This window comes from Apodemus sylvaticus, chromosome 22, assembly GCF_947179515.1.
Source record: "Apodemus sylvaticus chromosome 22, mApoSyl1.1, whole genome shotgun sequence".
Taxonomy (NCBI): domain Eukaryota; kingdom Metazoa; phylum Chordata; class Mammalia; order Rodentia; family Muridae; genus Apodemus; species Apodemus sylvaticus.
In genome coordinates, this window is record NC_067493.1 from 45,454,736 (window position 1) to 45,478,493 (window position 23,758).

Consider the following 23,758-nt stretch of genomic DNA (forward strand, 5'->3'; position numbering starts at 1 on the left):
TACCCCATACATTAAAAGCAGTGAATATATGGTGAGTGAATAAATGATGAACCCACAGAAAGCCTCCTTAGAGAAATCTAAAACAGTGTAATAACCTAATTTTTCATTCATTTACAAATGAAATAAGCAAACGTAGCTTGTGTCTAAGAGCACATATATCTGCGGCAAAGATAGAGTTCTTGTCTTCTTTTTTCGACATTGAGCAAAAGCACCATAATTTGTCAAAGCCATGTATCCGGCTTTGATTCTTCAGCTTTGGACGCCTAACGGGGACAATCCATATTGTTTTAACTCCTTCGGAACCGTTTTAAAAAGGATCAATCCCAGTGTGCAATGCAAACAATGAGTCCAGTCGCTTAGAAACCACATATCCCAGGATGCCACGCTCCGATACCCAGTCGGGAAGAGGCTTGAGGGAGGCCTTGGCATTCTGGGGGTTGTAGTCTCCGATCAGGTCCCGCCCCCATACGGCTTTGGAGGCCTGTGTGTGGAGAAAAGCCTCCAGGGAGAGCGGTGCTACCCTACAACCTTCGCCCCCTGCCCTCGAATCTTTCCCACAACCCAAAATGGCGGCCGGCGTGGATTTTGGCGACCTAGAACTATTCGAGGCGTTTGACCCTCAAGAAGAGTCGACCCCGAAGCCCGTTCACACCCGCTTCAAGGACGACGAGGAGGAAGAGGACGACGACGACGACGAGAATGGGGTGGGCGACGCGGAGCTGCAGGAGCAGCTTCGGCGCTGTGAGGAAACCATCGAGCAGCTCCGCGCCGAGAATATCCTTCCGGTTTGTTGGGCCCTGTCACCTGGCGCTTGGGGTCTGTGTGGCGGCGGGCGGGGGCGCGGCGGACATTCCAAGAGGATCAGCATTCTACGTCCTTTCCCCCGCGGGCTGGCGGGCGGGCGGGCGGGCGGGAGTCTCGGCCGGATTGCAGAAGCTGCCACTGCGGCCTGCGCGCAAACTCTTCCTTCTGAGAATCCTCCAGTTGCAGACCATCCCGGTCCCCCAACTCAGAGCTGCTCCTAAATGTTAGGTTGGAAACACTTCTCTCCCAGTCTTTGAGGTCATCATGTTCAAGAAGAGACTAGTCGTAGTGTAGTTGTATGTTTGAAGATGCCGGGATCGCAGCAGCAGCCGTGGAATGGGATAGTTGTAGTGGGGCAAAAGCCGAGAGTGCCCACTGTGATGCAGAATCGGGGGCCTTAAAAAATTAGCACGCGAAAGACTTGGTTAGTTGTCAGATAGTTTTAATTCCTTGAGCTAACTTGCATCGCTGTGCTCTGGGAAAAACGCGCCAAATTTCCCTTTGACTTTATTAACGCGATTATGACATTTGTGGTTTTGCTAGTATGTTAATTTCAGTTCTTAGGTAGTTTTAGTTCAGGTAACTTTCCTTTTAAAACTTATCCTGAACCCTAAGAATGGTTGCTATGTCAACTTTTGAAGTTAAAGTCTGATTTATTTTTTCATGATACTGTTTAACGTGACACCTTATGAAAGTTTATAAAATATTAGAGAGTTGAAAGGATTGTGCTTTTCGTATCCATAGGTGCACTCACATTCTTGTGAACATTTTACCGTGTTGCTTATATCACTTATCATTATGCTTTGACATGGAAAATTTTCTTAATTGACTGCTTCATTTTGTTCTGGGAACACCTCGATCTAACTGAAAATTTTAATCTCTTAGACTGTTTCTGAACCTCAGGATCATGTTGTAGAATATATGTTCAAAGGGATGAAAACCATATTTAATGTTTGGGTCTAGTTGTCCTGCGGTCACATGTACCCGGTGTGTTTCCCTCAAAATACTAACAAGTCCTTCCTTTACATTTGTAACATCTGGATAACAAAAGTGAAAGTTTTAGTGGTTGATTTTTATGTCCGGCATAATTGTATTTCCTGAGGACTGATATTCCTTAACTAGTAATAACATCAAGAACTTAAAAGAAAATTGAACATTCTGACAAGACCCAGGTATGAGATCTTGAAATTACACGTGAGATGCCCCTTGGCTGTTCATCTCTTTAGTCTCAGCAGCTTTGTCAAAAAAAAAAAAAAGTTTGTGGGACTTTTGTATCATCGATAATTCAGAATACTATGAAGAATTCAGTAACGGTTCTTTATTGTTGACTTAGGAGTATAAAGGAATTCTGGTAAGTGGGTTAAACATTTAAACAGGCTTAATGGGAATTTTTCCTGAACCCAGGAAATTTTGCTTGACTGTTCAGAGAAGTTAGACCCAGCTATTCATATTTAACAGATTTCAGGTAAGAGAAAATAAGTTTACAGTTAGGATAGCTGATGATTTCTTTACAGCTATTATTATTACTGTTGTTATTATTGGTGGTAGTTGGTTGGTTTGGGGTTTTTTTCTTTTTGCCCAGGGGTGTGTTTACTTACAGAGACAGTGTTTCTCACCTTGTAACCCAGACCAGCCTGGAGCTCACTGTATAGTTTATACTGGCCTCAACCTTATCAGCCCTTGTTTGTCTACTTTGAAAGTGCTGGGATTACAGATACGAGAGACCACTCTAGCATTAAATATTCATATTAAATACTTGTAAAATATTTAATTATTAAATACTTTACAATTACAAACAGTGCAAGGTATAGCATTTTTTTGTAGTTTTGTTGAGACAGTCTCATTGTAGCCTAAGTTTTTCTCAGGATACAGTGTAACGAGGATGACCTTGATCCTCCCGCCTGCCTCCCCTTTAGTCCTGGGTACACCTTGGGGCCAAGTCTGGCAAGGCACAGCACTTTAGAAGAAAAGGAAATGTACTTTTAAGAAAGTATAGAATATAGGCATGTATTCAGACATCTGGTCATAACAGTTCTGCTAATGCTGGCATCTCTTTATGATAAGAATTTAACAAGTCACTAAATTAATTTTTTATTTTATTTTTTGAGTCAGGATTTTACTTCGTAGGCTTGAATGCCAAGTCTTTGCATGAAACTCACTTTATATCTACCAGGCTGGTCTCAGACGCAGCCGCCCCTTCTGAGTGCTGGGATTAAGAACATGTGCTGCCACTGCAGGCCTAGAGGACTGACTAATTTACGTAGGCAATTGCTTCTTTTATTTTCCTTTCTTTTCATGTCTTTCCCTCCCTCCCTCCCTCCCTCCCTCCCTCCCTCCCTCCCTCCCTTCCTTCCTTCCTTCCTTCCTTCCTTCCTTCCTTCCTTCCTTCCTTCTTTTCTTTTTTTCAGCAGGGGCTGTGTAGTCCAGGTTGCTCTCAAACTCCTGGCATGCCTTCTGTCTTTACTTCCCAAGTGCTGGTGTTCTGGATAGGAGTCTTGTCCAGTTGAACTATTCTCAGGCTTTGGAAATGGGCAGTTTTGTTGTTTATTCATGTACTGGCTAGGCTGTGACCAAACTTTCAGATATACTCTTCTGTAGCTCTAGCCGCCCCAGAACTCACTGTGTAGCTCTGAGGCTCTTGAACTTTTGGTCCTTGTAAGTCTGGTATTCCTGGCAGCACGCTAAATAAGCTGACGCTCAGCTGAGCCACTTGTCAGCTGGGTTCAGGCGTACCTAGAGCTCACTCTGGCCTATTTGACCTTAAACTGGGAGCAGCACTGCCTGTAACTCTGTTTTGTGGATCTTGGATTGTAATAGGTAAAGCAGTTTGCTTTGACCCGCAGTAGTCTATAATATAATAAAATAAAAATTCATTTATTTATGAAGTGTTTAGTTTTCCTCCAAACCAAATATTCTTGGAAACGTTTAAAGTATAATCATGTAACCTGCTTGCTTAGACTCTTCCTTAGTCTCCTAATTTGTAAGATAAACTAGCCATTAGTTAGAGAAATTTTGTTAAAAACTAAAAGATTAACCTATGGGGTGTGTGTGTGTGTGTGTGTGTGTGTGTGTGTGTGTGTGTGTGTGTAAGCCTTGTCTACAGTGTGAATGTCAGGGCTACATGGTGAAACCCTGTCTCAAAAAAAAAGTGAGTTTGTAGGGCTTGAGGAGATAGCTGACTTGTTGAGGTGTTTGTTATAAAGCCTGAGTTTACAGCCCGTAGTACCCAGGTAAAATGGTGCCAAAAGTGAACTCATCATCCCAGTGCTGTAGATATAGAGGGAAATCCTGAAGTTAACAGAGCTAGGCAGTCTAGCCAATCAGCAAGTGTCAGATTCAGTGAGGAACCCTGTCTTAGGAAACAGGAAGATGAAGAGCAATGGAGAAGGACGCCTTGACTTTCCCTTCTGGCACCGAACGTGCACGTACACACGTGCTTGTGCACACGTGCTTGCACAGACAGACACTGAACACACAGCGATTCCACTAAAGACTGCAGAATGGGTGGAGACCGGAGCGCTTGTGCTGCTTGTGGTCACCTGCTTCTTTGTCTTGCTAGAGTTGGAAGCTGAGGCCCTTCCCTGGGCTGAGCAAGCTCTGTACCACAGGCTGCATCTTCAGCCCTCTTGCTTAAGAGATACAAACATTAGGTTTGTGTGGTAGTGTAACCTGTGATCCCAAGACTGGGGAGGCTGAGGTAGAAGAGTCCCAAGCATGAGGCAAGCTTAAAGTGATTGAGACTTTGTCTCAGCAAAGAAGAGCTGCAGGTGCTTGTAAGAGCTATATGTGTAATGTCTTCTAAGATTACGTTTAACTTGTGTTTTAGTGGCATACTGGTGAGCAATACTAAGATGGACGGACCGCTATTACAGATTCTGTTTATGAACAATGCTATTTCAAAGTAAGTAGGTTTTCTCTTACTTAAATATGCGTTCATGTGTTTTATGAGACTGACTTCTGTAAATATACTATTTGTATACTTTTTAAATGTATATGGTTGCTTTGCCTACAAGTATTTATGTATGTTATATGTTTGCCTGTGCTCAGATCCCCTGAAGCTGGCATTATAGATAGTTGTACAAAGCTATTTGTGTTTTGGGAATTGAACCCTGGTCCTCTGGAAGAGCAACCAGTACTGTTAACTACTGACCCATCTCTCCAGCCCCTATTTATGCTCCTTTTTTTAATGTACATTTTATTTATTTGTTACATGTTTTTTGTGAGTAGGTATGTATGTGCCATGGTGCAGGTAGGTGGTCAAAGGACAGCTTGTGAGAGTCAGTTCTTTGCTTCCCTATGTGGCTTCAGGGGCATGAACTCAGGTGGCCAGACTTGGCCGCAGGCACCTTAACCTGCTAAGCCATCTCGAGGACTCGCCCTCATCTTATTTAAGTTGTTTTTGAGTTCAAGTATGAGAGAGCATGATTTTGAGCAAGGATATGAGAGTTAAGGACCTGCATTCGAGTCTGGTCTCCGATATCTGCGAACTGATTAAACTCATAGTATCTGTTAATTTTCTTACTGGGATACAGAGTCTTGTCTGAGGTACCCTCTTTGGTAAATACCTCTCGGGTCCTTAAACGGCATCCATGAAAGCCCAGGAAGTAGCATCTCATAAGAATACTTACACCACCATATTAGCAAGGTTAGTTGTTCCTGCTCTCATGTGTGGATAAGTTTCCCGTACCCGCTGTCAGGTAGTGGTTTTTGGTCCATAGCAGAATTTGACTCCTGCAAGCCTATGGCATGCGGGAGTGCAGGGCTCAGGACACTTCTACAGTGGCCTGCCTCCTCAGTCATTTGTTCCTCTTAAAATCCTATGCACTGGCTGTGGACGAAAAGATAAAGGAGTAGGGTGCAGGAGTAGAGCCCAAGACTTTGGGAGCTCAGAGTAGTTGGATGGTGGTTACCATGGTAGCAGCAGGATGCTAGGCGTCCCTGGCCCTGTGCCCCTGGGAATAGAAAGGTGTTAATGGTTTTAATTAGCTTTTAATTAATTAGATTTTAATGGTCTAACTTGAGTACCATTCATCTGTTACTTTGCTTACAGAATCTTAAAATGCTACAGCTAGAAAACAACTGAGAGGCCAGGTCTGGCTGAGGTACCCTGGCTCTCTGATTCCAACATAGAAAATCAGGAACAGCCGGGCGGTGGTGGCGCATGCCTGTAATCCCAGCACTCTGGGAGGCAGAGGCAGGCGGATTTCTGAGTTCGAGGCCAGCCTGGTCTACAGAGTGAGCTCGAGGACAGCCAGGACTATACAGAGAAACCCTGTCTTGAAAAAACCAAATCCAAAAAAAAAAAAAAAAAAAAAAAAATCAGGAACAGTTTTCATTTTTCTTCCCTCCTCCTCCTCCTCTTTTTTTTTTTTTAAACTAATATATTTTTGTTGGCTTTTTCTAGTTTTCAAGTGAAATGTGAATTTTCTTATATGTGCATTGAAAGTCTAGAGGAAGGATATGGAGTATGTCCCTATTTTACAGGAATAGGAGAAAGTAGGAAGGGAGCTTTTCTTTTCTTTTCCTTTTTTGTTTTTGTTTTTTTGAGATAGGGTTTCTCTGTGTAGCCCTGGCTGTCCTGGAACTCACTCTGTAGACCAGGTTGGCCTCGAACTCAGAAATACACCTGCCTCTGCCTCCCAAGTGCTGGGATTAAGGTGTGTGCCACCACCGTCTGGCTGGAGCTTTTCATTATGTAATTCTTTTGGTGGGTTTTGTTGTCTGTTTTTTGTTTTCTGGAACAGGTCTTTTCATGGTAGCCCTGGCTGGCCTGAAATTTGTAGTTGTCCTCCCCCTCTGTCTGCCTGGGATGCAGGGATTACAGGTGTATACCACTATGCCAGGCTTTTTGTTTAGTTCCTGAGCCACTTGCATCTAGCACCTATTAAAAATTAAGTATATGGCAGCGAAAGCTACACAGAGAAACTGTCTGGAAAAACCAAACCTACCAAACGAATGAATAGGAAATTTGTAAATAAAATCCACTTACTTTCAAACTGTTTGACTAAGGTTCTATGCCAGACACCAGTGGATTATCAGAATTGTGCAGTTAATGCTACAGTGGTAGACAGTGTGTCCACAGAGTAGCATTCTGAGTTATGAAGTCACATTAGGAAGTGTGACAAACATGAAAAACAAAAATAAAGTTGAGATGTGACTTGTTACAGTAATGCCCAGGACCTGAGTCTGCTGATGTCTCACTCTGTCCAGGTTCTAACCATCTGTCCCTCTATCCTCTCCTACAGGCAGTACCACCAAGAAATAGAGGAGTTTGTATCAAACTTAGTAAAACGATTTGAGGAACAGCAAAAACATGATGTGGAAAAGACTTCCTTCAGCCTTTTACCCCAGGTATCTAAGCCTGAGCCTCAGTGCGTGTTGCCTGCCAGCTGCTGTTACACTAGAAATTTCCTTGAGTCAAAACAAAAGTGACGAAGGTTCTGCGCTGGCTTTTCTGTAAAGCAGGAGTGTCACTGTCATCCTCTAATGTCACCACCTCTCGAGTGACTGCTGTGCTCTGTACACTTTTTTTCTCCAGAGTCTGACTAGTGCTGCTGCTTGGCTGGGATTGCTACGGTGTGCTGCCTTGCCTGGATTCCATGTTATTTTTGATTTAATGAACATTTTACAATTTTTTTAATGGTTCAAGATCTATGAAGTTGTCAGTACTGACTAGTAATGTTAGATTACACACATTTTTAGTCTTCCTGGGGCTATTTGTTTTCAAGTCTGCCTTGCTATTTGATTGAAGTATTGGATAGCTCATAAATAACCCTGCCTTAGCTTTGAAACTTAACAACAAAATGTCTTATTTATGTATGTTATTAGGTAAAGCACTGTTTAGGTTCCTAAAATTTGAAAGTCAGAGGTTTTCCCCTTGTGACTCTTTGTAATGCCTGTTTCTTGGCCTTAGCCATCCAGTGTTATGTTGGAAGAGGACCATAAAGTGGAAGAATCACGTGCCGTTAAAAACAACAAGGAAGCTTTTAGTGTAAGTTTGGACTTTTATTTTGAACTCTGCAGATGTATGGTTCCTGTGTGTTTTCAGTTGGGTAGCGTAATGATAGGCGATGTCATTGCTTTTCTGTAAAGCAGGAGTGTCACTGTCATCCTCTAATGTCACCACCTCTCGAGTGACTGCTGTGCTCTGTACACTTTCTTTGCAAGTTTGTGTTGGTCCTGGCCAACCTCTTCGTGTTTGTCTTGGAAACTTTGACTATGCTTATAAAACTCGTATACAGAGAAAGTGGAGATAACATTGGTGTATTAGAAATTTAAAATGTCAGTAAACCTTTGGGTAAAAGTTTAACAGCAAGAGCCTATATTTAGGCCTTTCAGTTCCTTTGCAAAACTTATTAGTATCAAGCCATTTTGCAGCATATTCTCAAAGGATGACTGGTTTTTCTGTTGTAGAGTATGCCCTCTGATAATGTCCCCCAATTTTACAGACAAACAGCAGAGATGATGAAGAGCCACAAATTTCAGGGAAAGACCTGAGACGGAGGTTGCGGCTCAGCAAATTTGATTGTAGTTGTTAAATATCATGCTTCATAGTGTCCCTGGCAAAATAGGATTAGTGATGGAATTGAGTACAAGGAGGAACTTTTCAGCTCAGAGTCAGAGCCTAGGCTGGGAGCTGGCCTTGCTGGCTTATATTTGTAATCTTAGTACAGGAGGCAAAGGCAGAAGGAAAGGGGAAAAGGCTGGGCATAGGGCTTAGCGGCTTTACTGCAGATGTGAGTAGCCGGCTGTGTCACTATCCTCCTCCTCCTCCTCTTCCTCCTCCTCTTCCTCCTCCTCTTCTTCCTCCTCCTCCTCCTCCAGGGAGAGTTTAGCAGTCCAGTATGAGCATGTACCACTGGTGTAGAAGATCTGAGTTTGATTCTTTGTGCTTACACTGGGTACCTTACAACCACATACAACTCCAGCTTCAGGGAATTCAACACCTTTGGCGTACCCAAAGACTGGCACTCATGCCACATACCCACAGATGCATGCACACATGTGTGTGCATGCAAGTGCATGTACACACACACACACACACACTCACATACACACACTTAAAAGCAAAATGGATCTTTAAAAAAATCAGGCCAGGGGCTAGAAAGATGGCTCAGTGGTTAAGAGCACTGACAGTTCTTCCGACGGTCCTGAGTTCAAAGCCCAGCAACCACATGGTGGCTCACAACCATCTGTAATGAGATCTGATGCCCTCTTCTGGTGCGTCTGAAAACAGCTACTTAGATATAACAATAAATAATTCTTTAAAGGAAAAAAAAATCAGGCCAGGTAGTGGATGCGCACGCCTGTAATCCCAGCACTTGGGAGGCGGAGGCAGAGGCAGGTGGATTTCTGAGTTCGAGGTCAGTCTGGTCTACAGAGTGAGTTCCAGGACAGCCAGGGCTACACAGAGAAACCCTGTCTTGAAAAAAAAAAGGGGGGGGGGTAGTGCTGTACATCTTTAATCCCAGGACTTGGGAGGCAAAGGTATATACATACATCTCTTACTTCAAGCACAGCCAGGGCTACATGAAGAAACCTTTTTTAGAAAAGCCAAAAAAAGTTGGGCAGTGGTGGCTTATGCCTTTAATCCCAGCACTCTGGGAGGCAGAGGCAGGCGGATTTCTGAGTTCAAGGCCAGCCTGGTCTACAGAGTGAGTTCCAGGATAGCCAGGGCTGTACAGAGAAACCCTGTCTCCAAAAAACCAAATCCAAAAAAACAAAAAACCAAACAAACAAACAAAAAAAAATCAGAAATTTGTATCAGAGAAGAAAAAATGTTCATGTTATTTGAAAAAAATAAAAATTAGGGATGCTATCAAGATTTTTTTTTTTTTTTTACTTTTTTTCCAAGACAGGGTTTCTGTGTATAGCCCTGGCTGTCCTGGAACTCACTCTGTAGACCAGACTGACCTTGAACTCAGAAATCCACCTGCCTCTGCCTCCCAAGTGCCAGGATTAAAGGTGTGCACCACCACTGCCTGGCTCAAGAATATTTTAAAGTTTTCTATTTTTTATTTTTTGTTTATAATTTGGTTTTTCTTTTTAATTTTTAAATTTTTAGATGTATTTGTATGCATGCATGTGAAGGTCAGAGGACTGTTTGCTGTAGTTGGTGCTTATCCTTCTACCCTGTGGGTCCTAAATGTGGTATCCAGCAGTCAGGCTTAGCATGTGAGCCGTCTCCACAGTACAAATTATTTGTTTCTTGAGACAAGGACTCACTCTAGTCCAAGCTATCTAAGACTCATAGTAGTTCTGCCTCAGCCTTTAAGTACTGAATTTACCACACTTAGTTTTAAGAAGTTTGTTTGTTTGAGACAGGGTTTCTTTGTGTAGCTTTGGCTGTACTAGAACTCATTTTGTAGACCAGGCTAGTCTCGAACCCAAAGAGATCCATCTGCCTCTGTCTCTTGAGTGCTGAGATTAAAAGTGTGAGCTACTGCTGCCTAGCTAAAGGTTTTGGTTTTTGTTTGTTTGTTTTTTTGAGGCAGGGTTTCTCTGTGTAGCCCTGGCTGTCTTGGAACTAACTCTGTAGACCAGGCTGGCCTTGAACTCAGAAATCCACCTGCCTCTGCCTCCCAAGTAAGTGCTGGGATTACAGGCTTGGGCTACCACTGCCCCACCTGATTTTTTAAATTCAACTAGGTAACATTCATTTCTTTTCCATCTCAAAGGCTATGGATTAAAATACTGCTTGTTTTAAATGTGAGTTTTGCAGTAATCACGTTAGTACTTTAGACATTCTAGTGGTTTCTGAATACCGCTTTGTCCCAGGAACTGAGGTTTAAGAGACAGCAATGAAAAGAAAGGGTCAGGGCCAGCTCTTCTTCAGTGAGCAGTTCAGTGAGTGAAGGTTGAGCTCCTAAGAAAAGTCAGGTTGGGCTATAGGCCATTATGTGCTTGTCTATTACATGAGGCCCTAGGTTCAATTCTCTAGTAGAGACAGAAGAGAGAAAATGAGAGTTTGTGTCTGTGCATTCGAGTGTGCACAGGTGCACATGAGATGCTAGGTACCTGGAGGCTGGGACAGGAAGGTTCAAAGTTTAAGGCCTGTGTAGACTACAGAGTGATTCGTGACTAGCCCAGATAGCTTAGTGAAATTCTACCTCAATAAGGAAAGAAGTAAGTTCAGTGTTGGAGCACTTACTTCCCTAAATTTGAAAAAGAGTCTAATTTAGAAAGCTCTAAATTCAGTACTCAGCAATTGGGGTGACGGGAGAAAAGTGGCGTGGTACCGTGTGGGTGGTTCGTATAGTGAGTTGTTGGTGACTGCCTGTGTGGGGCATGATCTGGATGAATTGAGGGAGAATGTGAGGGTGTATTCCAAGCAAAGAGGGCTCAACAAATAGGAAAGGGAAGTGGATACCAGCAGCCAGTATTGAGATTGTTTTCTGTACAGCAAAGACTGGGCTAGTACTTGGGAGCTGGTCAGATCATACTCATAGAGCCACTGTTCTTGCCATTTTACTAAGAAGGAAACACATTGAAAGCTCAGAGACTCACCAGTAGGTGACAGAGCAATTGATGAATATTTCAGATTATAGTCTAAAAGCCATTTAAGGATCATAAGTAAAAACGTGATATACTGTGTCTTAACTGAAGAAAAAAAAAAACAGGTTCTTTCTGGAAAGTAGTTGTTCACTGGGAGGGTCTGTAGTCAGTTAGAAAGCTGGCATGTTAACGTCAGACAAGAAAAAGCAGCAACGGACCAGCGTGGTAGTGATGGCGTTCATGGCTGAGACCTGGATATACTTGCCATAAGGCCGACCTAATGCGTTCATGAATTAGATGTAGAAATAAAGAACCCCTGAAAGAGTGGGGCAGGCTTGGAGGGAACTGGGGATTGCTGGGTTTGTTTTTGGTTTTAATTTACTTATCTGTTGGGTTTTGTTGTTGTTTTAAAGACAGAGTCTTGCTGTGTATCCCAAGCTGGCCTCGAACTGTGGTCCTCCTGTCTCAGCCTCTCAAGTGTTGGGATTGCAGTCAGGTGTCACCATACCCAGCTTCCAGTGCCATTTTAAATAGGTGAGTTTGAGACACCTTACATATCTAGAAAGAGGTATCATGTAGGCCTTCGAATATCCAAAACTGAAGCTCAGGGATCAGAACTTTCCTTTGTGAGGTCAACAGCATAGAAATTATATCTCATACCCTAGGTGTAGGTGGATCAGGTACAAAGGGTGAGTGGAGAGAAGGCCCGGTCATATGGCATGCTAATCCAGAGAGGATGGAGAGATGGGAGGAGCCTAGGCAGGAAAAAAAAAAAAAGGTTCCATCTGTAAAGCAGACCTGAGAATAGTATCCTGAAGGCCCTTTAAAAATGGAGGAAAGGAAGACTCAGTTGTGTAGTGCTTGCTGCGGGGTTGAGAGATGAAGATTGACATATGCCCAGGGATTCAGCTGCAGTGTCTTACTTAGCTTCTTTCTCAAGCTGCTAGTGTAGTGGTCGGAATGAAGTATTACTGGGAATGTTGTAGAGAGACCGGCAGTGTCGTTTAAAAACGGGAGAGGTGTGTTCTGGATAGTAGAGACAACAAATAAACATCCAAATACAATATATGAACCTTAATCAAATCCGGAATTGGGGGTAACACCAAGTATTACCAAGTAGGTAAAGCATTTTGGAGGTAAAGAAGCTTGAATGTAGAGTTGATACGGTTGATTCTAGGGAATTGGAGTTAGTTCGTAGGAAAATGTTCTTGGTTTGTACTGAGGCATTTAAGGGTAAGTGTCACTCTGCAACTGACTTAAATGATTAAGGCGTGTGAGTGTGTGTGTGTGTGTGTACATGAAGAGAGTTTTGCACAGAAAAACTTCAGACTGTTCTTATTCATTCAGTCAGGTACAGGGTGCATGAATATTCATTGTGTTGTGTTCTCAGCCTGTCTGTATGAAATGGCTACAAACACTTGGTAGTAGATCAAGTAAATGGGAAGCAAGGAACTAGAGACAATGGCTGCAGACTGCCAGTCTCGCTGCAGATATGGGAGGTGCTGGACGGGCCTGTGTCGAGCTTTGATGTGAGCAGCACAGTCTGTAGTACTGATGGCAGTGGGACAGCTCAGGTGTCATTTACTTGCACATCAGAGTCCCACTAATGTTTAGGGCTCTATTTCTCACTAGAAATAGAGCCTCTTCTAGAGTCAAATTTAATGGGTAATCATAAACTTAAATTATCATAGACTTACGTTACTTAATGTCTTTTTTTTTTCTGCTTAAATAGCGATATTTTTTGACTTGTTTTCTGCAGGTTGTAGGAAGTGTCCTGTATTTTACTAATTTTTGCCTTGATAAATTGGGGCAACCGCTACTAAATGAAAACCCTCAGCTTACGGAAGGATGGGAAATACCCAAGTATCCTACATAGTGAATGAAGATCTTTTATACATCTTGCCACTAAGTTCACCTTTAAAAAAAAGCTTACCAAATTTTGCAGACTATGATAACTATTCCTTAATAAAATTCACTAAAGGTACCAGCAAGTCTTCAGCCACATTGTTTCTCTAGAAGGGCAAGAAATGCAAGTAAAGGCAAAAAGGTTCGTGTGGGGGCGTTATCTTGTTTTACTCTTTGTTTTCAAATACCAGAATCATAATCTCTTTATCAGCTCTTAAAAGTTAATATTCTTTGTTGCTGGCTTGGTATGAATTTCATATTGAGCTGGAATTCTGATATCTGGAGATATGTGTTAAATGTTTAAATTGATCATCCGTTTCTTGGAATTCAGGCCCAGCGTCTGGGAGGGTGGAAAGAAGGCATTGTTGCTGATAGTGTGGTTATGGCCTTTGGATGCTCTGTTGGCTTTGGTTCTTCTGTTATTAATCACTGAACAAAGTGGAGAGGGTAACATGCTGAGCTGGAGCAGGCTGGTGATTGGTTAAAAGACTACAAGTGCTGCTTCCGTAACTGAGTACAAGACACATCGCTGTGCTCAGCAATGGCAGATGCAGTGCGCCTCGCCTTCAGCTGTCTCTGGCACTCCACTGGCTTCTAGAATGTACTGATTTGCTTTTCTGTTGTCATTTGCATCATGAAAATCTTTGCATTTCTCTTCTGTTTTGTGTTCTGACCTAATAGGCCAAAGCCTCACTGTTTCAACTGTGGTTCTGAAGAGCATCAGATGAAGGAGTGCCCAATGGTAAATCTTTCATAAGCAAAATGTCACTGGACAAAAGCTGGTGACTATTTTGTGTGCATGTGTGGCTCTGGGTAATATACATGGACTTCCTGTGCTACGTTAATTTGTGCTTTAATCTTTCCAGATTTGTGTTTAAAGAAAATAATATTTTGTATTTGAGGTGAATGAAGTATGAGTTAATATTTACACATATTTTAAAATGCTAAAATGTAGTTTCTGATAACACTAAAATAATAACAAATTAGAGTGACTGTTTCTTCTTGCTTGCATTTCAAAACTGTCTGCCCATTTTGTGTGTATAGTATACATTAGAACTAAAGCAATCTATTTTATGCTTTATATTTTAAAAAGTGAGCATTCTTAGTTTCTGAGCTATTTCTAAATTGCTTGATACCATTCTTTTCAAATGTTATTGTGATTTAGCCTCGGAATGCTGCTCGAATAAGTGAGAAGAGGAAGGAGTATCTGGAAGCCTGTGGTGAGGCCAGCAGTCAGAGTTTTCAGCAGCGGTATCATGCAGAAGAAGTAGAAGAGAGGTTTGGAAGATTCAAGCCAGGAGTTATTAGGTACCACCTCTGTTTTACCGTGGGATGTCATTTTTATTTTCCCAGTATTTGGAACACTCTGACTGTTCTGGGAATTACAAGAATGTAAGCATGCTATAACATGTTTGTGTAGAATGCGTCCTTTTATTCTAACCCACCTATCAAAGGCTTGCCATGTGCTTGGCGTGTATCGTACTTCATGCTGTATAGTATAGGACAGAAATGTTTTGCCAAACATGGTGACTCATGCTTGTGATCTCAGTGCCTGGGAGGTTGAGGCAGGACAGACCCCATAAATTCTAAGTGAGCCTGGGCTACAGAGAGGCTTAGAAATTAAGAGCACTGGCTGCTCTCCCAGAGGACACAGGTTGGATTCCTAGCACCCACAGAATGACTCAGAACCATATCTGTAACTCCAGTTCTCACAGATCTGATGGTCTCTCCTGCCCTCCGAGGGCACCAGGCGTGCATGTGTGCATGTGTTGTACTGGCATACATGCAGGCACGAACACTCATACACATGAAAGTGATAAGTCCTTAGAAAAAGAAAGATGCCAAAATGTTTTCATGCAGATAGAAACTCCTCATCTTTCCTCCTCTTTGCTTTACTTAGTGAGGAACTTCAAGATGCACTGGGTGTGACGGACAAGAGTCTTCCGCCCTTCATCTACCGCATGCGCCAGCTGGGCTACCCACCAGGCTGGCTCAAGGAAGCTGAACTGGAGAATTCCGGACTTGCGCTCTATGATGGAAATGGTACAGTATGTTAGGGCAGAGAAGTCAGCTTCCAGGTCCCTGTGTTCCCCTCCCGTCTTCTTTGTGTCACGCATCCCTGCACCCCCAACTAATGAAGATTATTAGCCAGGCCTTTAAGCTAGCACTCAGGAGAGGAGGGAGACGCAGGTTGAGCTCAGTGAGTTGGAGCCAGCCTAGTCTCTAGCAAAGCCCTGTCTAATGACAGCAATGGCTGGCCTGGGTAATGTGCTTTGGGGTAATTGAAAACATAATGCCTTTTTGTGTTTTATAAGGAAAGAACTAAAGCTTCATTGAACATATGGAGTTATTCGGTAGTTTAGCTGAACTTGGTGGTACACATTTGTTATCCTGGCACTCGGGAGGCTGAGGTAGGAGGGTTGAGAGTTCGAGGCCAGCCTGCCTAAGCTACATAGCAAGACCCTATCTTTAGAAAAGAAGAAATAGTATCAGGTAGGGGATAGGGAGGTGGCTCAGTGGGTGAAGGTGATTGCTATTCAAACTTGGAAGAAGGAAAGAAGTGTCTCGACAGAGTTGTCCTTTGACCTCTACATGTCATAGTACATATGCACACTCACAATAATAATTTTTCTTTAATTAAAAAGAAATATCAGGGGGCTGGAGAGATGGCTCAGCAGTTAAGAGCACTGACTGTTCTTCCAGAGGTCCTGAGTTCAAATCCAACCACATGGTGGCTCACAACCATCTGTAATCTCTACCAAAAAAGAAAGAGAGATAAAGAGGTAGATCAAGCCTCAGGCCAGCAAGTAAATGGCTCACACCTTTAATCCCAGCCGTGGAGGCCAAGGCAGACAGATCTCTGAGTCCAAGGCTAGTAGCCTGGTCTACAAAGTGAGTTCCAGGATAGTTAGAGCTACATAGAAAAACCCTGGCTTGGTAAACAAAAGAGATGGGAAAAGAGGCAGGGAAGAAGAGAGGAGTGGAAGAAAGAGAAAGGAAAGAAAAAGAAATATCGGGTTGGAAGAGATGACTCAGAGGTTAAGAACACTGTCTGCTTCTCCAAAGGTCCTGAGTTCAAATCCCAGTACCCACATGGTGGCTCACAACCCTCCATAATGAGATCTGACGCCCTCTTCTGGTGTGTCTGAAGACAGCTATAATAATAAATCTTTTTTTTTTTAAAAAAGGAAAGAAAAAGACATCAAAAAAACATCAAAATTGCTCCTTCAGTCCTTCCTCAAACCCCTTCCACAGGGGTTCATGACCTCAATCTAAAGGTTGGCTGTGTAAAAAAACCATCAAATTGCTATCTCAGCTTAGTTGATGGCCACCACAGCCCTGTACTTAGAAGCTTTTAGCCTTCTTAGTATTGCGAACCTCGTCTTATCAATGGCAAGACACAGGTGGCACTTCCACAGAGATACGGGAGGCAGGGACAAAGAGAACTGACTGAGTAGAGCCACTCAGCACAAATAACATGAGACCATGCCTATCTCAAAAGCAAAGGGGCCAGAGAAGTGGTTCAGCGGGAACAGGCACTTCCTGTCATGCCTGAGTCTTGGTTCTCAAGATCTGCATGGTTGATGGAGAGACCTAACTTAGCAGATTATTCACTGACTTCCACACACAGACCATGGCACAAACACTTACTGGCAGTTGACTGAGACAAATGCAGACACAGCCAACCTTTAGACTGAGGTCAGGAACCCCTGTGGAAGGGTTTGGGAAAGGACTGAAGGAGCTGAGAGGGATTACAACCTCACAGGAACAAAACCACTGTCAACTAACCCAGACCCCTCGGCTGCCAGGGACTATGCCACCAGCCAAGAAACAAGAGAACGTACACGAATGTACTCCAGTTTGAGTCCCCTGCACTTAAGCAGAGGAGGACTGCCTTATCTGGCCTCCGTGAGAGAGGAAGTGCTTAATCCTGTAGATACTGGATGTCCCTGGGAAAACTTGACTGAAGAGAGGTGGGGATGGGGTAGGAGCACCCTCAGGGTGTATGTGGGGGAGGATAAACTCTGGGGGGAACTTGTGGAATGTAAATAAATAAAATAATTAAAAAGAAATGAGATGGTCTAAGGGGGATGGAGGGTATGTGATAAGGCCACTGTGTGGTCGCCTGGGCACTCCTACAAAGCTCTTCCCAAAGCTGAGTATGTCTGAAGCTTAAATTTTTTCATAAGAAAAAGAATTTAGTTTTGTTTTAGTTATTTAGTTTGGTTTTTTCAAGACAGAGTTTCTCTGTGTAGTCCTGGCTGTCCCAGGAACTTACTACATAAACCAAGGTGGCCTCCGACTCACCTGTCTCTCTGCCTTCCAAGTGCTGGGATTACAGGCTTGTGCTACCATACCCAGCTAAATCTTTATTCTTTTGAGACAATCTGTATTCCAGGCTGGCCTGGAACTTGCTGTGAGCTAAAGCGGGCCTTCAGCTCCTACCTGAGACCCCTAAATGTTGGGGTCATAGATTGTGATGCTCAGAATGTATTTAAAAGTTGTAATGGTTCAGGAAAATGATAATTAGTTGTTCCCATACTAATTCAGATATAGTATTTCAGCACTTTCCTTATGTGGGCTGAGTTGGGGAGGGATATGCTTAGTATCTAGCTGTGTTAACATTTTCTCTGACTTCTAATAGATGACGGTGATGGGGAAACAGAAACTGGAGAAATACAGAATAAAAATGTCACTTACGATCTCTCAAAATTGGTAAACTATCCAGGTTTTAATATATCTACTCCCAGAGGTATTCCAGATGTAAGTATATGTTTTAAAATTTGCCTTCTGAAATGTGATAATTATATTAAAGATTGTTACCTAAGACTTATTAGTACATAAAGAAGCGAGTGAATTCATAGCTAGACATGATAGCACATGTGTAGTCAGCACTTGGGAGCTAGAGGCAAAATGAAGTGAGCTTTTAGTGACGTGTTTCAGGTTTTCATCTGTTAGACAGATCTCATGTTATAGGCTGGCCTCCATCATCCTGCCTTCCCCTCCCAGATGCCAGGATTACAGGTGTGTATGCACATACATCTGCATCCAACTCTGATGTGGGTTCTGGAAGCCAGACTCGGGGTCTCAGGCTTGTGCTGTAGTTCTTTGTGTACCAGACCACCAAACCACCTCTCCTTACCCCCCTCCCCCAAGACAGGGTTTCTCTGTGTAACCCTGGCTGTCCTAGAACTCACTCTGTACACCAGGCTGGCTTTGAACTAAGAAAGATCTGCCTGTGTGTGCCCCCCTAACATACATTTTTCAGTAACTAGGAATTGAACTCAGAATCTTTTATGTGCTAGTGCTACACTGTTACGGAGCTATATCCCAACTCTAGAATATTAAGTACAAAACTGTATACATCAAAGTTGTGGGATTTTCTGCTACATCCTAAGCAAAAGCAAAGGAGCAAACTTTTGTTTGTTAGGCGTTGTGATCCTAAAACTGCAGCAGGGACCTCAGATGGAATCGACTCAGCAGACGACTCCTACAGTGCCGTATTGTGTGGTGGTGCATGCCTTAATAGTTTCTGAGTTACAGGTCAGCTGGAGCTACATAGTAAATATAAAACAAACACCACTAAGACTATTAAATTTTTTGGAGTAGTCTTTTAGGTAGTCTTATAAGTTTTACAGGTATTTATTTAAATAAAATTCTCTCCTTAACCTGACTTGGTGCTGTAGGGCTCTTCCATCTGTTTCCCTTGGTTTTTCTCTTTGGGATAAATCCTGTGTGTGGAGCTGTCTCGCACGTTGCTGTGTGCCCCCCATTTCTCATCCGTGTTTCAGAATTAAGCAGTGTGCTACTTCGCTGGTATTGGCAAGGTTTTGTTTTTTTTTTTTTTTTTTTTTTTTGTTGTTGTTGTTGTTTTTTAATTTGATTTTTTTTTTCAAGACAGGGTTTCTCTGTATAGTCCTGGCTGTCCTGGAACTCACTCTGTAGACCAGGCTGGCCTCAAACTCAGAAATCCGCCTGCCTCTGCTTCCCAGAGTGCTGGGATTACAGGCGTGTGCCACCACTGCCCAGCTGTTTGAGATAATTTTGATGTATTTTGATATTCCTTCTGACTCTTCCAAGTTCTAGGATCCAAGAGTGTGCCATTGAGTCTAGTTTTAGAGTTTCCATAACTGTTTTCTAATTTGCATATAAAATAATGGGTTTCATTGTGACATCTCTGTTTGGGGGGAGTGGGTGTTATTGGTGTTTTACTTTGAATTGGAGTCTTCTATAGTAGCATAAAAAACCTTGAAGTCACTGTGTAGCCCAATCTGGCCTGGGATTTGCAGCAACCTTTATGCCTCATCCTCCTGAGTGCTAGGAGCCAAACCTCAAAAAGATGATGTTTTCTACTCATCCTTGTTTCTTCCCCATCAGGAATGGAGAATGTTCGGTTCTATACCAATGCAGGCGTGTCAGCAGAAGGATGTGTTTGCCAGTTACCTGAATTCTAGCATCCAGTCGGTAAATTGATTTGTGTGTGTATGTGTATTTGATGTTGGGAATTGAACCTAGGACTTCAGATGTGCTAGGCAAGCAAGCACTTGCCATTAAACTGTATATTCCGAGCCTCAGAACATAGAATTTAAGGGTGTCATTGGTAAACGTTTGTAGTGGTGTGGTTTTGTGGCCCATTGCTGTTCTTTTGGTTTATAACCGTTGTTATCTGATTAGTCAAGAGGCAAGTGGCAATTGTTTGGCTCTAGGCTGGTTTAAGTATGGGCCAGCGTTCTCTGTCTGCCCTGTCTGACTTATGTTCTCACTGCTTGCTCTGTAGCCGAGCATGAGGTCTAGCAGCAAGCGGTCTTCCTCTCAGTCCAGCCCCAACAGTCCAAAGAAGCAGCGGAAGGAAGGCAGCTCAGCAGCCTCCCCTGCTGACATGGAGCTAGACTCAGGTACGGCTGTGGGTCTGGTCTCCTGAGAAGCCAAGGCTAGCCTGTGTCCCCCTGGGTCTGTAAGGGGACGAAGCTCCTCCATGTTTAACTCTCCAGTCCATAGCTATCAGAGCATTTCCACTGTTGGATAAAACCTCCATTGGAAACTACACTTGGTGGGAGAGGCAGAGGCCCCAGCTAGCCAAGGTCCTGAATTTGGCAGGCTCAGGCGCCCACAGCGTCCAGCTCCTTTGATGGGGCAGCAACTGGGCATGCACACTTCTGGGAGCTCCAGTTGGAAGAACAGTTGAGCCTATGGGCAGGTGTCCTTGTAGGCATATAGGTCCTAGAACTCAGTTACCTCCCAGGGGCTGTGTACTCCTGAAAACTTAGGATTGAACAAATTCTTGCCCTCTGACACACTTTTTTATCCCTTTATCCCTCCATGTCTTCCCATGGAAACTGTTCAACCAGGACCATGGTATGGTGGTCCTGACTGGAGAATCTGTTTCCACCTTTCCGAGTGCAGTGTCTAGATCAGGGCAAAAGAAAGGACTCTGCAGTTAAGGCAGGCTTCCTCTTCTGCAGCCTTCCTGGGACTCCTCTGCCATGACTCATGTTTCCTCCATCTGAAGCTACATACAGCACATACATACAGCTACATACAGCACAGTGTAGCTCTCCCAAGGGTTTGACTCACATTCCTTAGCACCAAGACCCAGGCATGGCTGTTTTTCCCTTTTCCTGGATTTTGAGACTGTAGCCCAGGCTATCATTTACAGGCATTGGCTGCCCCATCCAACCCTTTTCTGCCTGCTCAGAGATGAGTGTGTATGGCCATTCTACCTCTAGGTACCCCCAAGTTCCAATAATAAGTTTGTATGAAATGCTGTGACTTCTGAAGTGTCTTTCCTGTTCCAGATGTAGAGATTCCACCTGGTTCTCAGAGCAGCAAAGCATTTCAGTTTCAACCACCGCTCCCTCCTGGCACGCCTCCTCCGCTGCCCCAGGGGACACCTCCACCTCTCTTCACTCCTCCACTCCCCAAGGGAACCCCACCGCTGACTCCCAGTGACTCTCCCCAGACCCGACCCACAGCCTCAGCTGTGGATGAGGACGCCCTGACCCTGGAGGAGCTTGAAGAGCAGCAGAGGCAGATCTGGGCTGCTCTCCAGCAGGCTGAGGGAGGTAACAGTGACTCCGACGTTCCTGTGGACACACCTTTAACTGGGAATTCAGTGGCCTCCTCCCCTTGTCCAAACGAGTTTGACCTCCCTGTCCCAGAAGGAAAGGCAGTGCTGGCTGAGCCCCAGGGGCCAGCTGCTTCTGTAGACACTGCTGGACCTGAGCCATCCTGCAGCCCAGCAGGGGCAGCAGAGCTCTCTCAGAAAGAAGAGGAAGTGGCTACAGAGGGGGACCCTGGAGAGGATCTTCTTGACAATGGCAGTGTGTTGAACATAAGCAACGGAGGTAACCAGCAGCTCCTTCATCTGGACACCCGGCCTCCAACAGCCTCAAAACATAGCCCTGTACCTGATATGAGCAAGTTTGCCACTGGAATAACACCCTTTGAATTTGAGAACATGGCTGAATCCACTGGAATGTACCTCAGGATAAGAAACCTGTTAAGGAATTCACCCCGAAATCAGCAGAAAAACAAAAAGACTTCTGAGTGAGACCGGGTGACCCTTTGTCCTTCCCACCTTTCAGAATCTGCCCGCAGTGTAATTGTGAACTCAAGCCTGTTTTCCATAATGAAAGACTGGGCCTGTGAGTTTGCTCTTTTGTTCTCACGGCACTGCCCAGGGTTTGTGTGCGTGAGCTGGTTCTGTTCTGAGATGCTTGGTCCGGGTTATACTGTTTTTGGATCGTGAGTGTCTGTCAAGAGTGAAGGTTTTTGGTTTTTTTTTTTTTAATGTCTTTTGTACATTGTTTCCCCCTTTCTACATTTTGCTGTTATCCTGTATATAAGCTTAATATATCACTTTTTAAAAGAAAATTCTAACAATTTTAAATTCACATTTCAATTACAACAACCAAATGAGAACAATCAGGGGTGAGCAGCTTTGTCCTGCTTGGGGTATTTTTGTAAGATTTTCATGCATGAATTTTAATAACACTTTTACTTTTTTGTAATTTAATTATTCAAATATGCTTCCAATAAAGGTGTGATCACCTTTGTGTACAGAGGTTTAATAAATTAGTTTTCTTACACATAAACCAAGACTTGGGTAGATATGACTCACAGTTAAAATTGTTTTTTTATCCTTGGATGAAAATTATGAAAATTATGTGGTTGTAAAGAAACTGCATGTTTGGCTGCTGTGAGGGGATTCCAGTCTCACATATAATAATACAGACACAAAATTGTTCATTAACTTTGGGAAAAGGGAAGGTCAGCTAGCTTTGTCTACGGCAGGCAGCACTGTGGACTCCAGCTGCAGGTAGACACACACACACTGAGTGTGACTGTCCGTGCAAGCCAGAGCCTGGTCCTGCTCTCTGCCAAGTCAAGCTGTGGAACGCTTGGACATCCCAAATAACCGCCCAGGTAGTGTTAAAAGCTGCTCCTGGGCCAACAGTGGGGGCCAAAGGGAATCCTTGTAAGTGACACTTTTGAGAACTCAGTCAAATTTGCTGATTATAGTCAGAAAAGGTCACAAAAGAAGGCAGATAAGGCCATGCTAGAATAAAGTGTAAGTGTTTGGAACTTCGTCACCCGAGTTTTCAGTGCATTCTTCACGGGGTTTGGATGATGCTGTGTGGAAGGGGCAGCCTGCCTAGCGGGCCTGCTACAAGGAAGGGAGGTAGTGGAGGCCTGGAGAGGATACGGGTCCTGTCAACATTAAACATGTCTTCTTCTCTCTCGCTGCTTTTTCTTCCGAGATAGGATATTGCTGTGTAGCCTAGGCTGTCCTTATTCACATTCTTCCTGATACTACCTCCTGCCGAGATTACAGGCAAGATGACACGGTTCTTTATTAAAGACATTTACAGGGGTGGAGGGACATTCCTTGGCGTGGACATGGATGTTAGAAGACAGTGTGTGGGGTCTATGTTATGTTCTTTCACTGATGTGTCCTAATCCAGCACCTTTACCCAGTGAGCCCGCTCACCAGCCTGAAGATGACATTGGATTTTCTCCTCTTCCTGACTCCTGATTCTGGGTGTGCACTACCGTTCCCAGTTGCTAAGGATCCAACCCAGAGCATTGTATGTGTGCCAGGCAAGCACTTACGGACTACACTGCTTCCCCGGCCCCGATGATGCGACTCTGGAAAGGTCAAAGTTCCGCCAGAGACTTAGCTGATTTCTAAATCAGAGGTTATTGTTTAACCCTGTCTGATGGCTTATGCCTGGAATCCTAGCACTTGAGAGGCAGGCTGGAGGATCAGGACCAGTCTTGGTTATACAACAAGTTCAATTAGAGATGCTTCAAGAAAAAAAGTTTTCCTTTAAATATTGTATTCTTACAGGCTGTAGTGGTGCACGCCTTTAATCCCAGCACTTGGGAGGCAGAGGCAGGCAGATTTCTGAGTTTGAGGCCAGCCTGGTCTACAGAGTGAGTTCCAGGACAGCCAGAGCTACAGAGAGAACCCCTGTCTCAAGAAACCAAAAATGAATGAATGAGTGAATAAATAAATAAATAAACAAACAAATAAATATTGTATTCCTGGTAT

General features: G+C 43.7%; 1 protein-coding gene across 3 annotated transcripts; it reads left to right on the top strand.

Annotated features, from left to right (window-relative positions):
- Positions 1-460: 460 nt before the first annotated feature.
- On the top strand, positions 461-22,263 carry Zcchc8 (zinc finger CCHC-type containing 8). 3 transcript variants are annotated; one of them, XM_052167717.1, is made up of 14 exons: positions 461-774; positions 1,934-1,976; positions 4,631-4,705; positions 7,050-7,155; positions 7,718-7,795; positions 13,058-13,161; positions 13,280-13,345; positions 13,885-13,945; positions 14,369-14,511; positions 15,104-15,246; positions 17,849-17,967; positions 19,582-19,668; positions 19,982-20,099; positions 21,000-22,263. In XM_052167717.1, exons 1-14 carry the CDS (start codon positions 567-569, stop codon positions 21,752-21,754), a joined length of 2,106 nt encoding a protein of 701 aa, XP_052023677.1. In that variant the 5' UTR covers positions 461-566; the 3' UTR covers positions 21,755-22,263. The 3 variants fall into 3 exon arrangements, with proteins under 3 accessions (XP_052023677.1, XP_052023678.1, XP_052023679.1); XM_052167718.1 differs by lacking the exon at positions 1,934-1,976 and having other exon boundaries at positions 607-785; XM_052167719.1 differs by lacking the exons at positions 461-774; positions 1,934-1,976; positions 13,058-13,161; positions 13,280-13,345.
- The last annotated feature ends 1,495 nt before the right edge of the window (positions 22,264-23,758 follow it).

Bases quoted from the DNA above. Each gene is read 5' to 3' on its own strand.
- Zcchc8 (XM_052167717.1), top strand. From the start codon at position 567: ATGGCGGCCGGCGTGGATTTTGGCGACCTAGAACTATTCGAGGCGTTT. The intron at 7,796-13,057 runs GTAAGTTTGGAC...TGTTTTCTGCAG, and splicing joins ACAACAAGGAAGCTTTTAGT to GTTGTAGGAAGTGTCCTGTA. The intron at 15,247-17,848 runs GTACAGTATGTT...GACTTCTAATAG, and splicing joins TGCGCTCTATGATGGAAATG to ATGACGGTGATGGGGAAACA.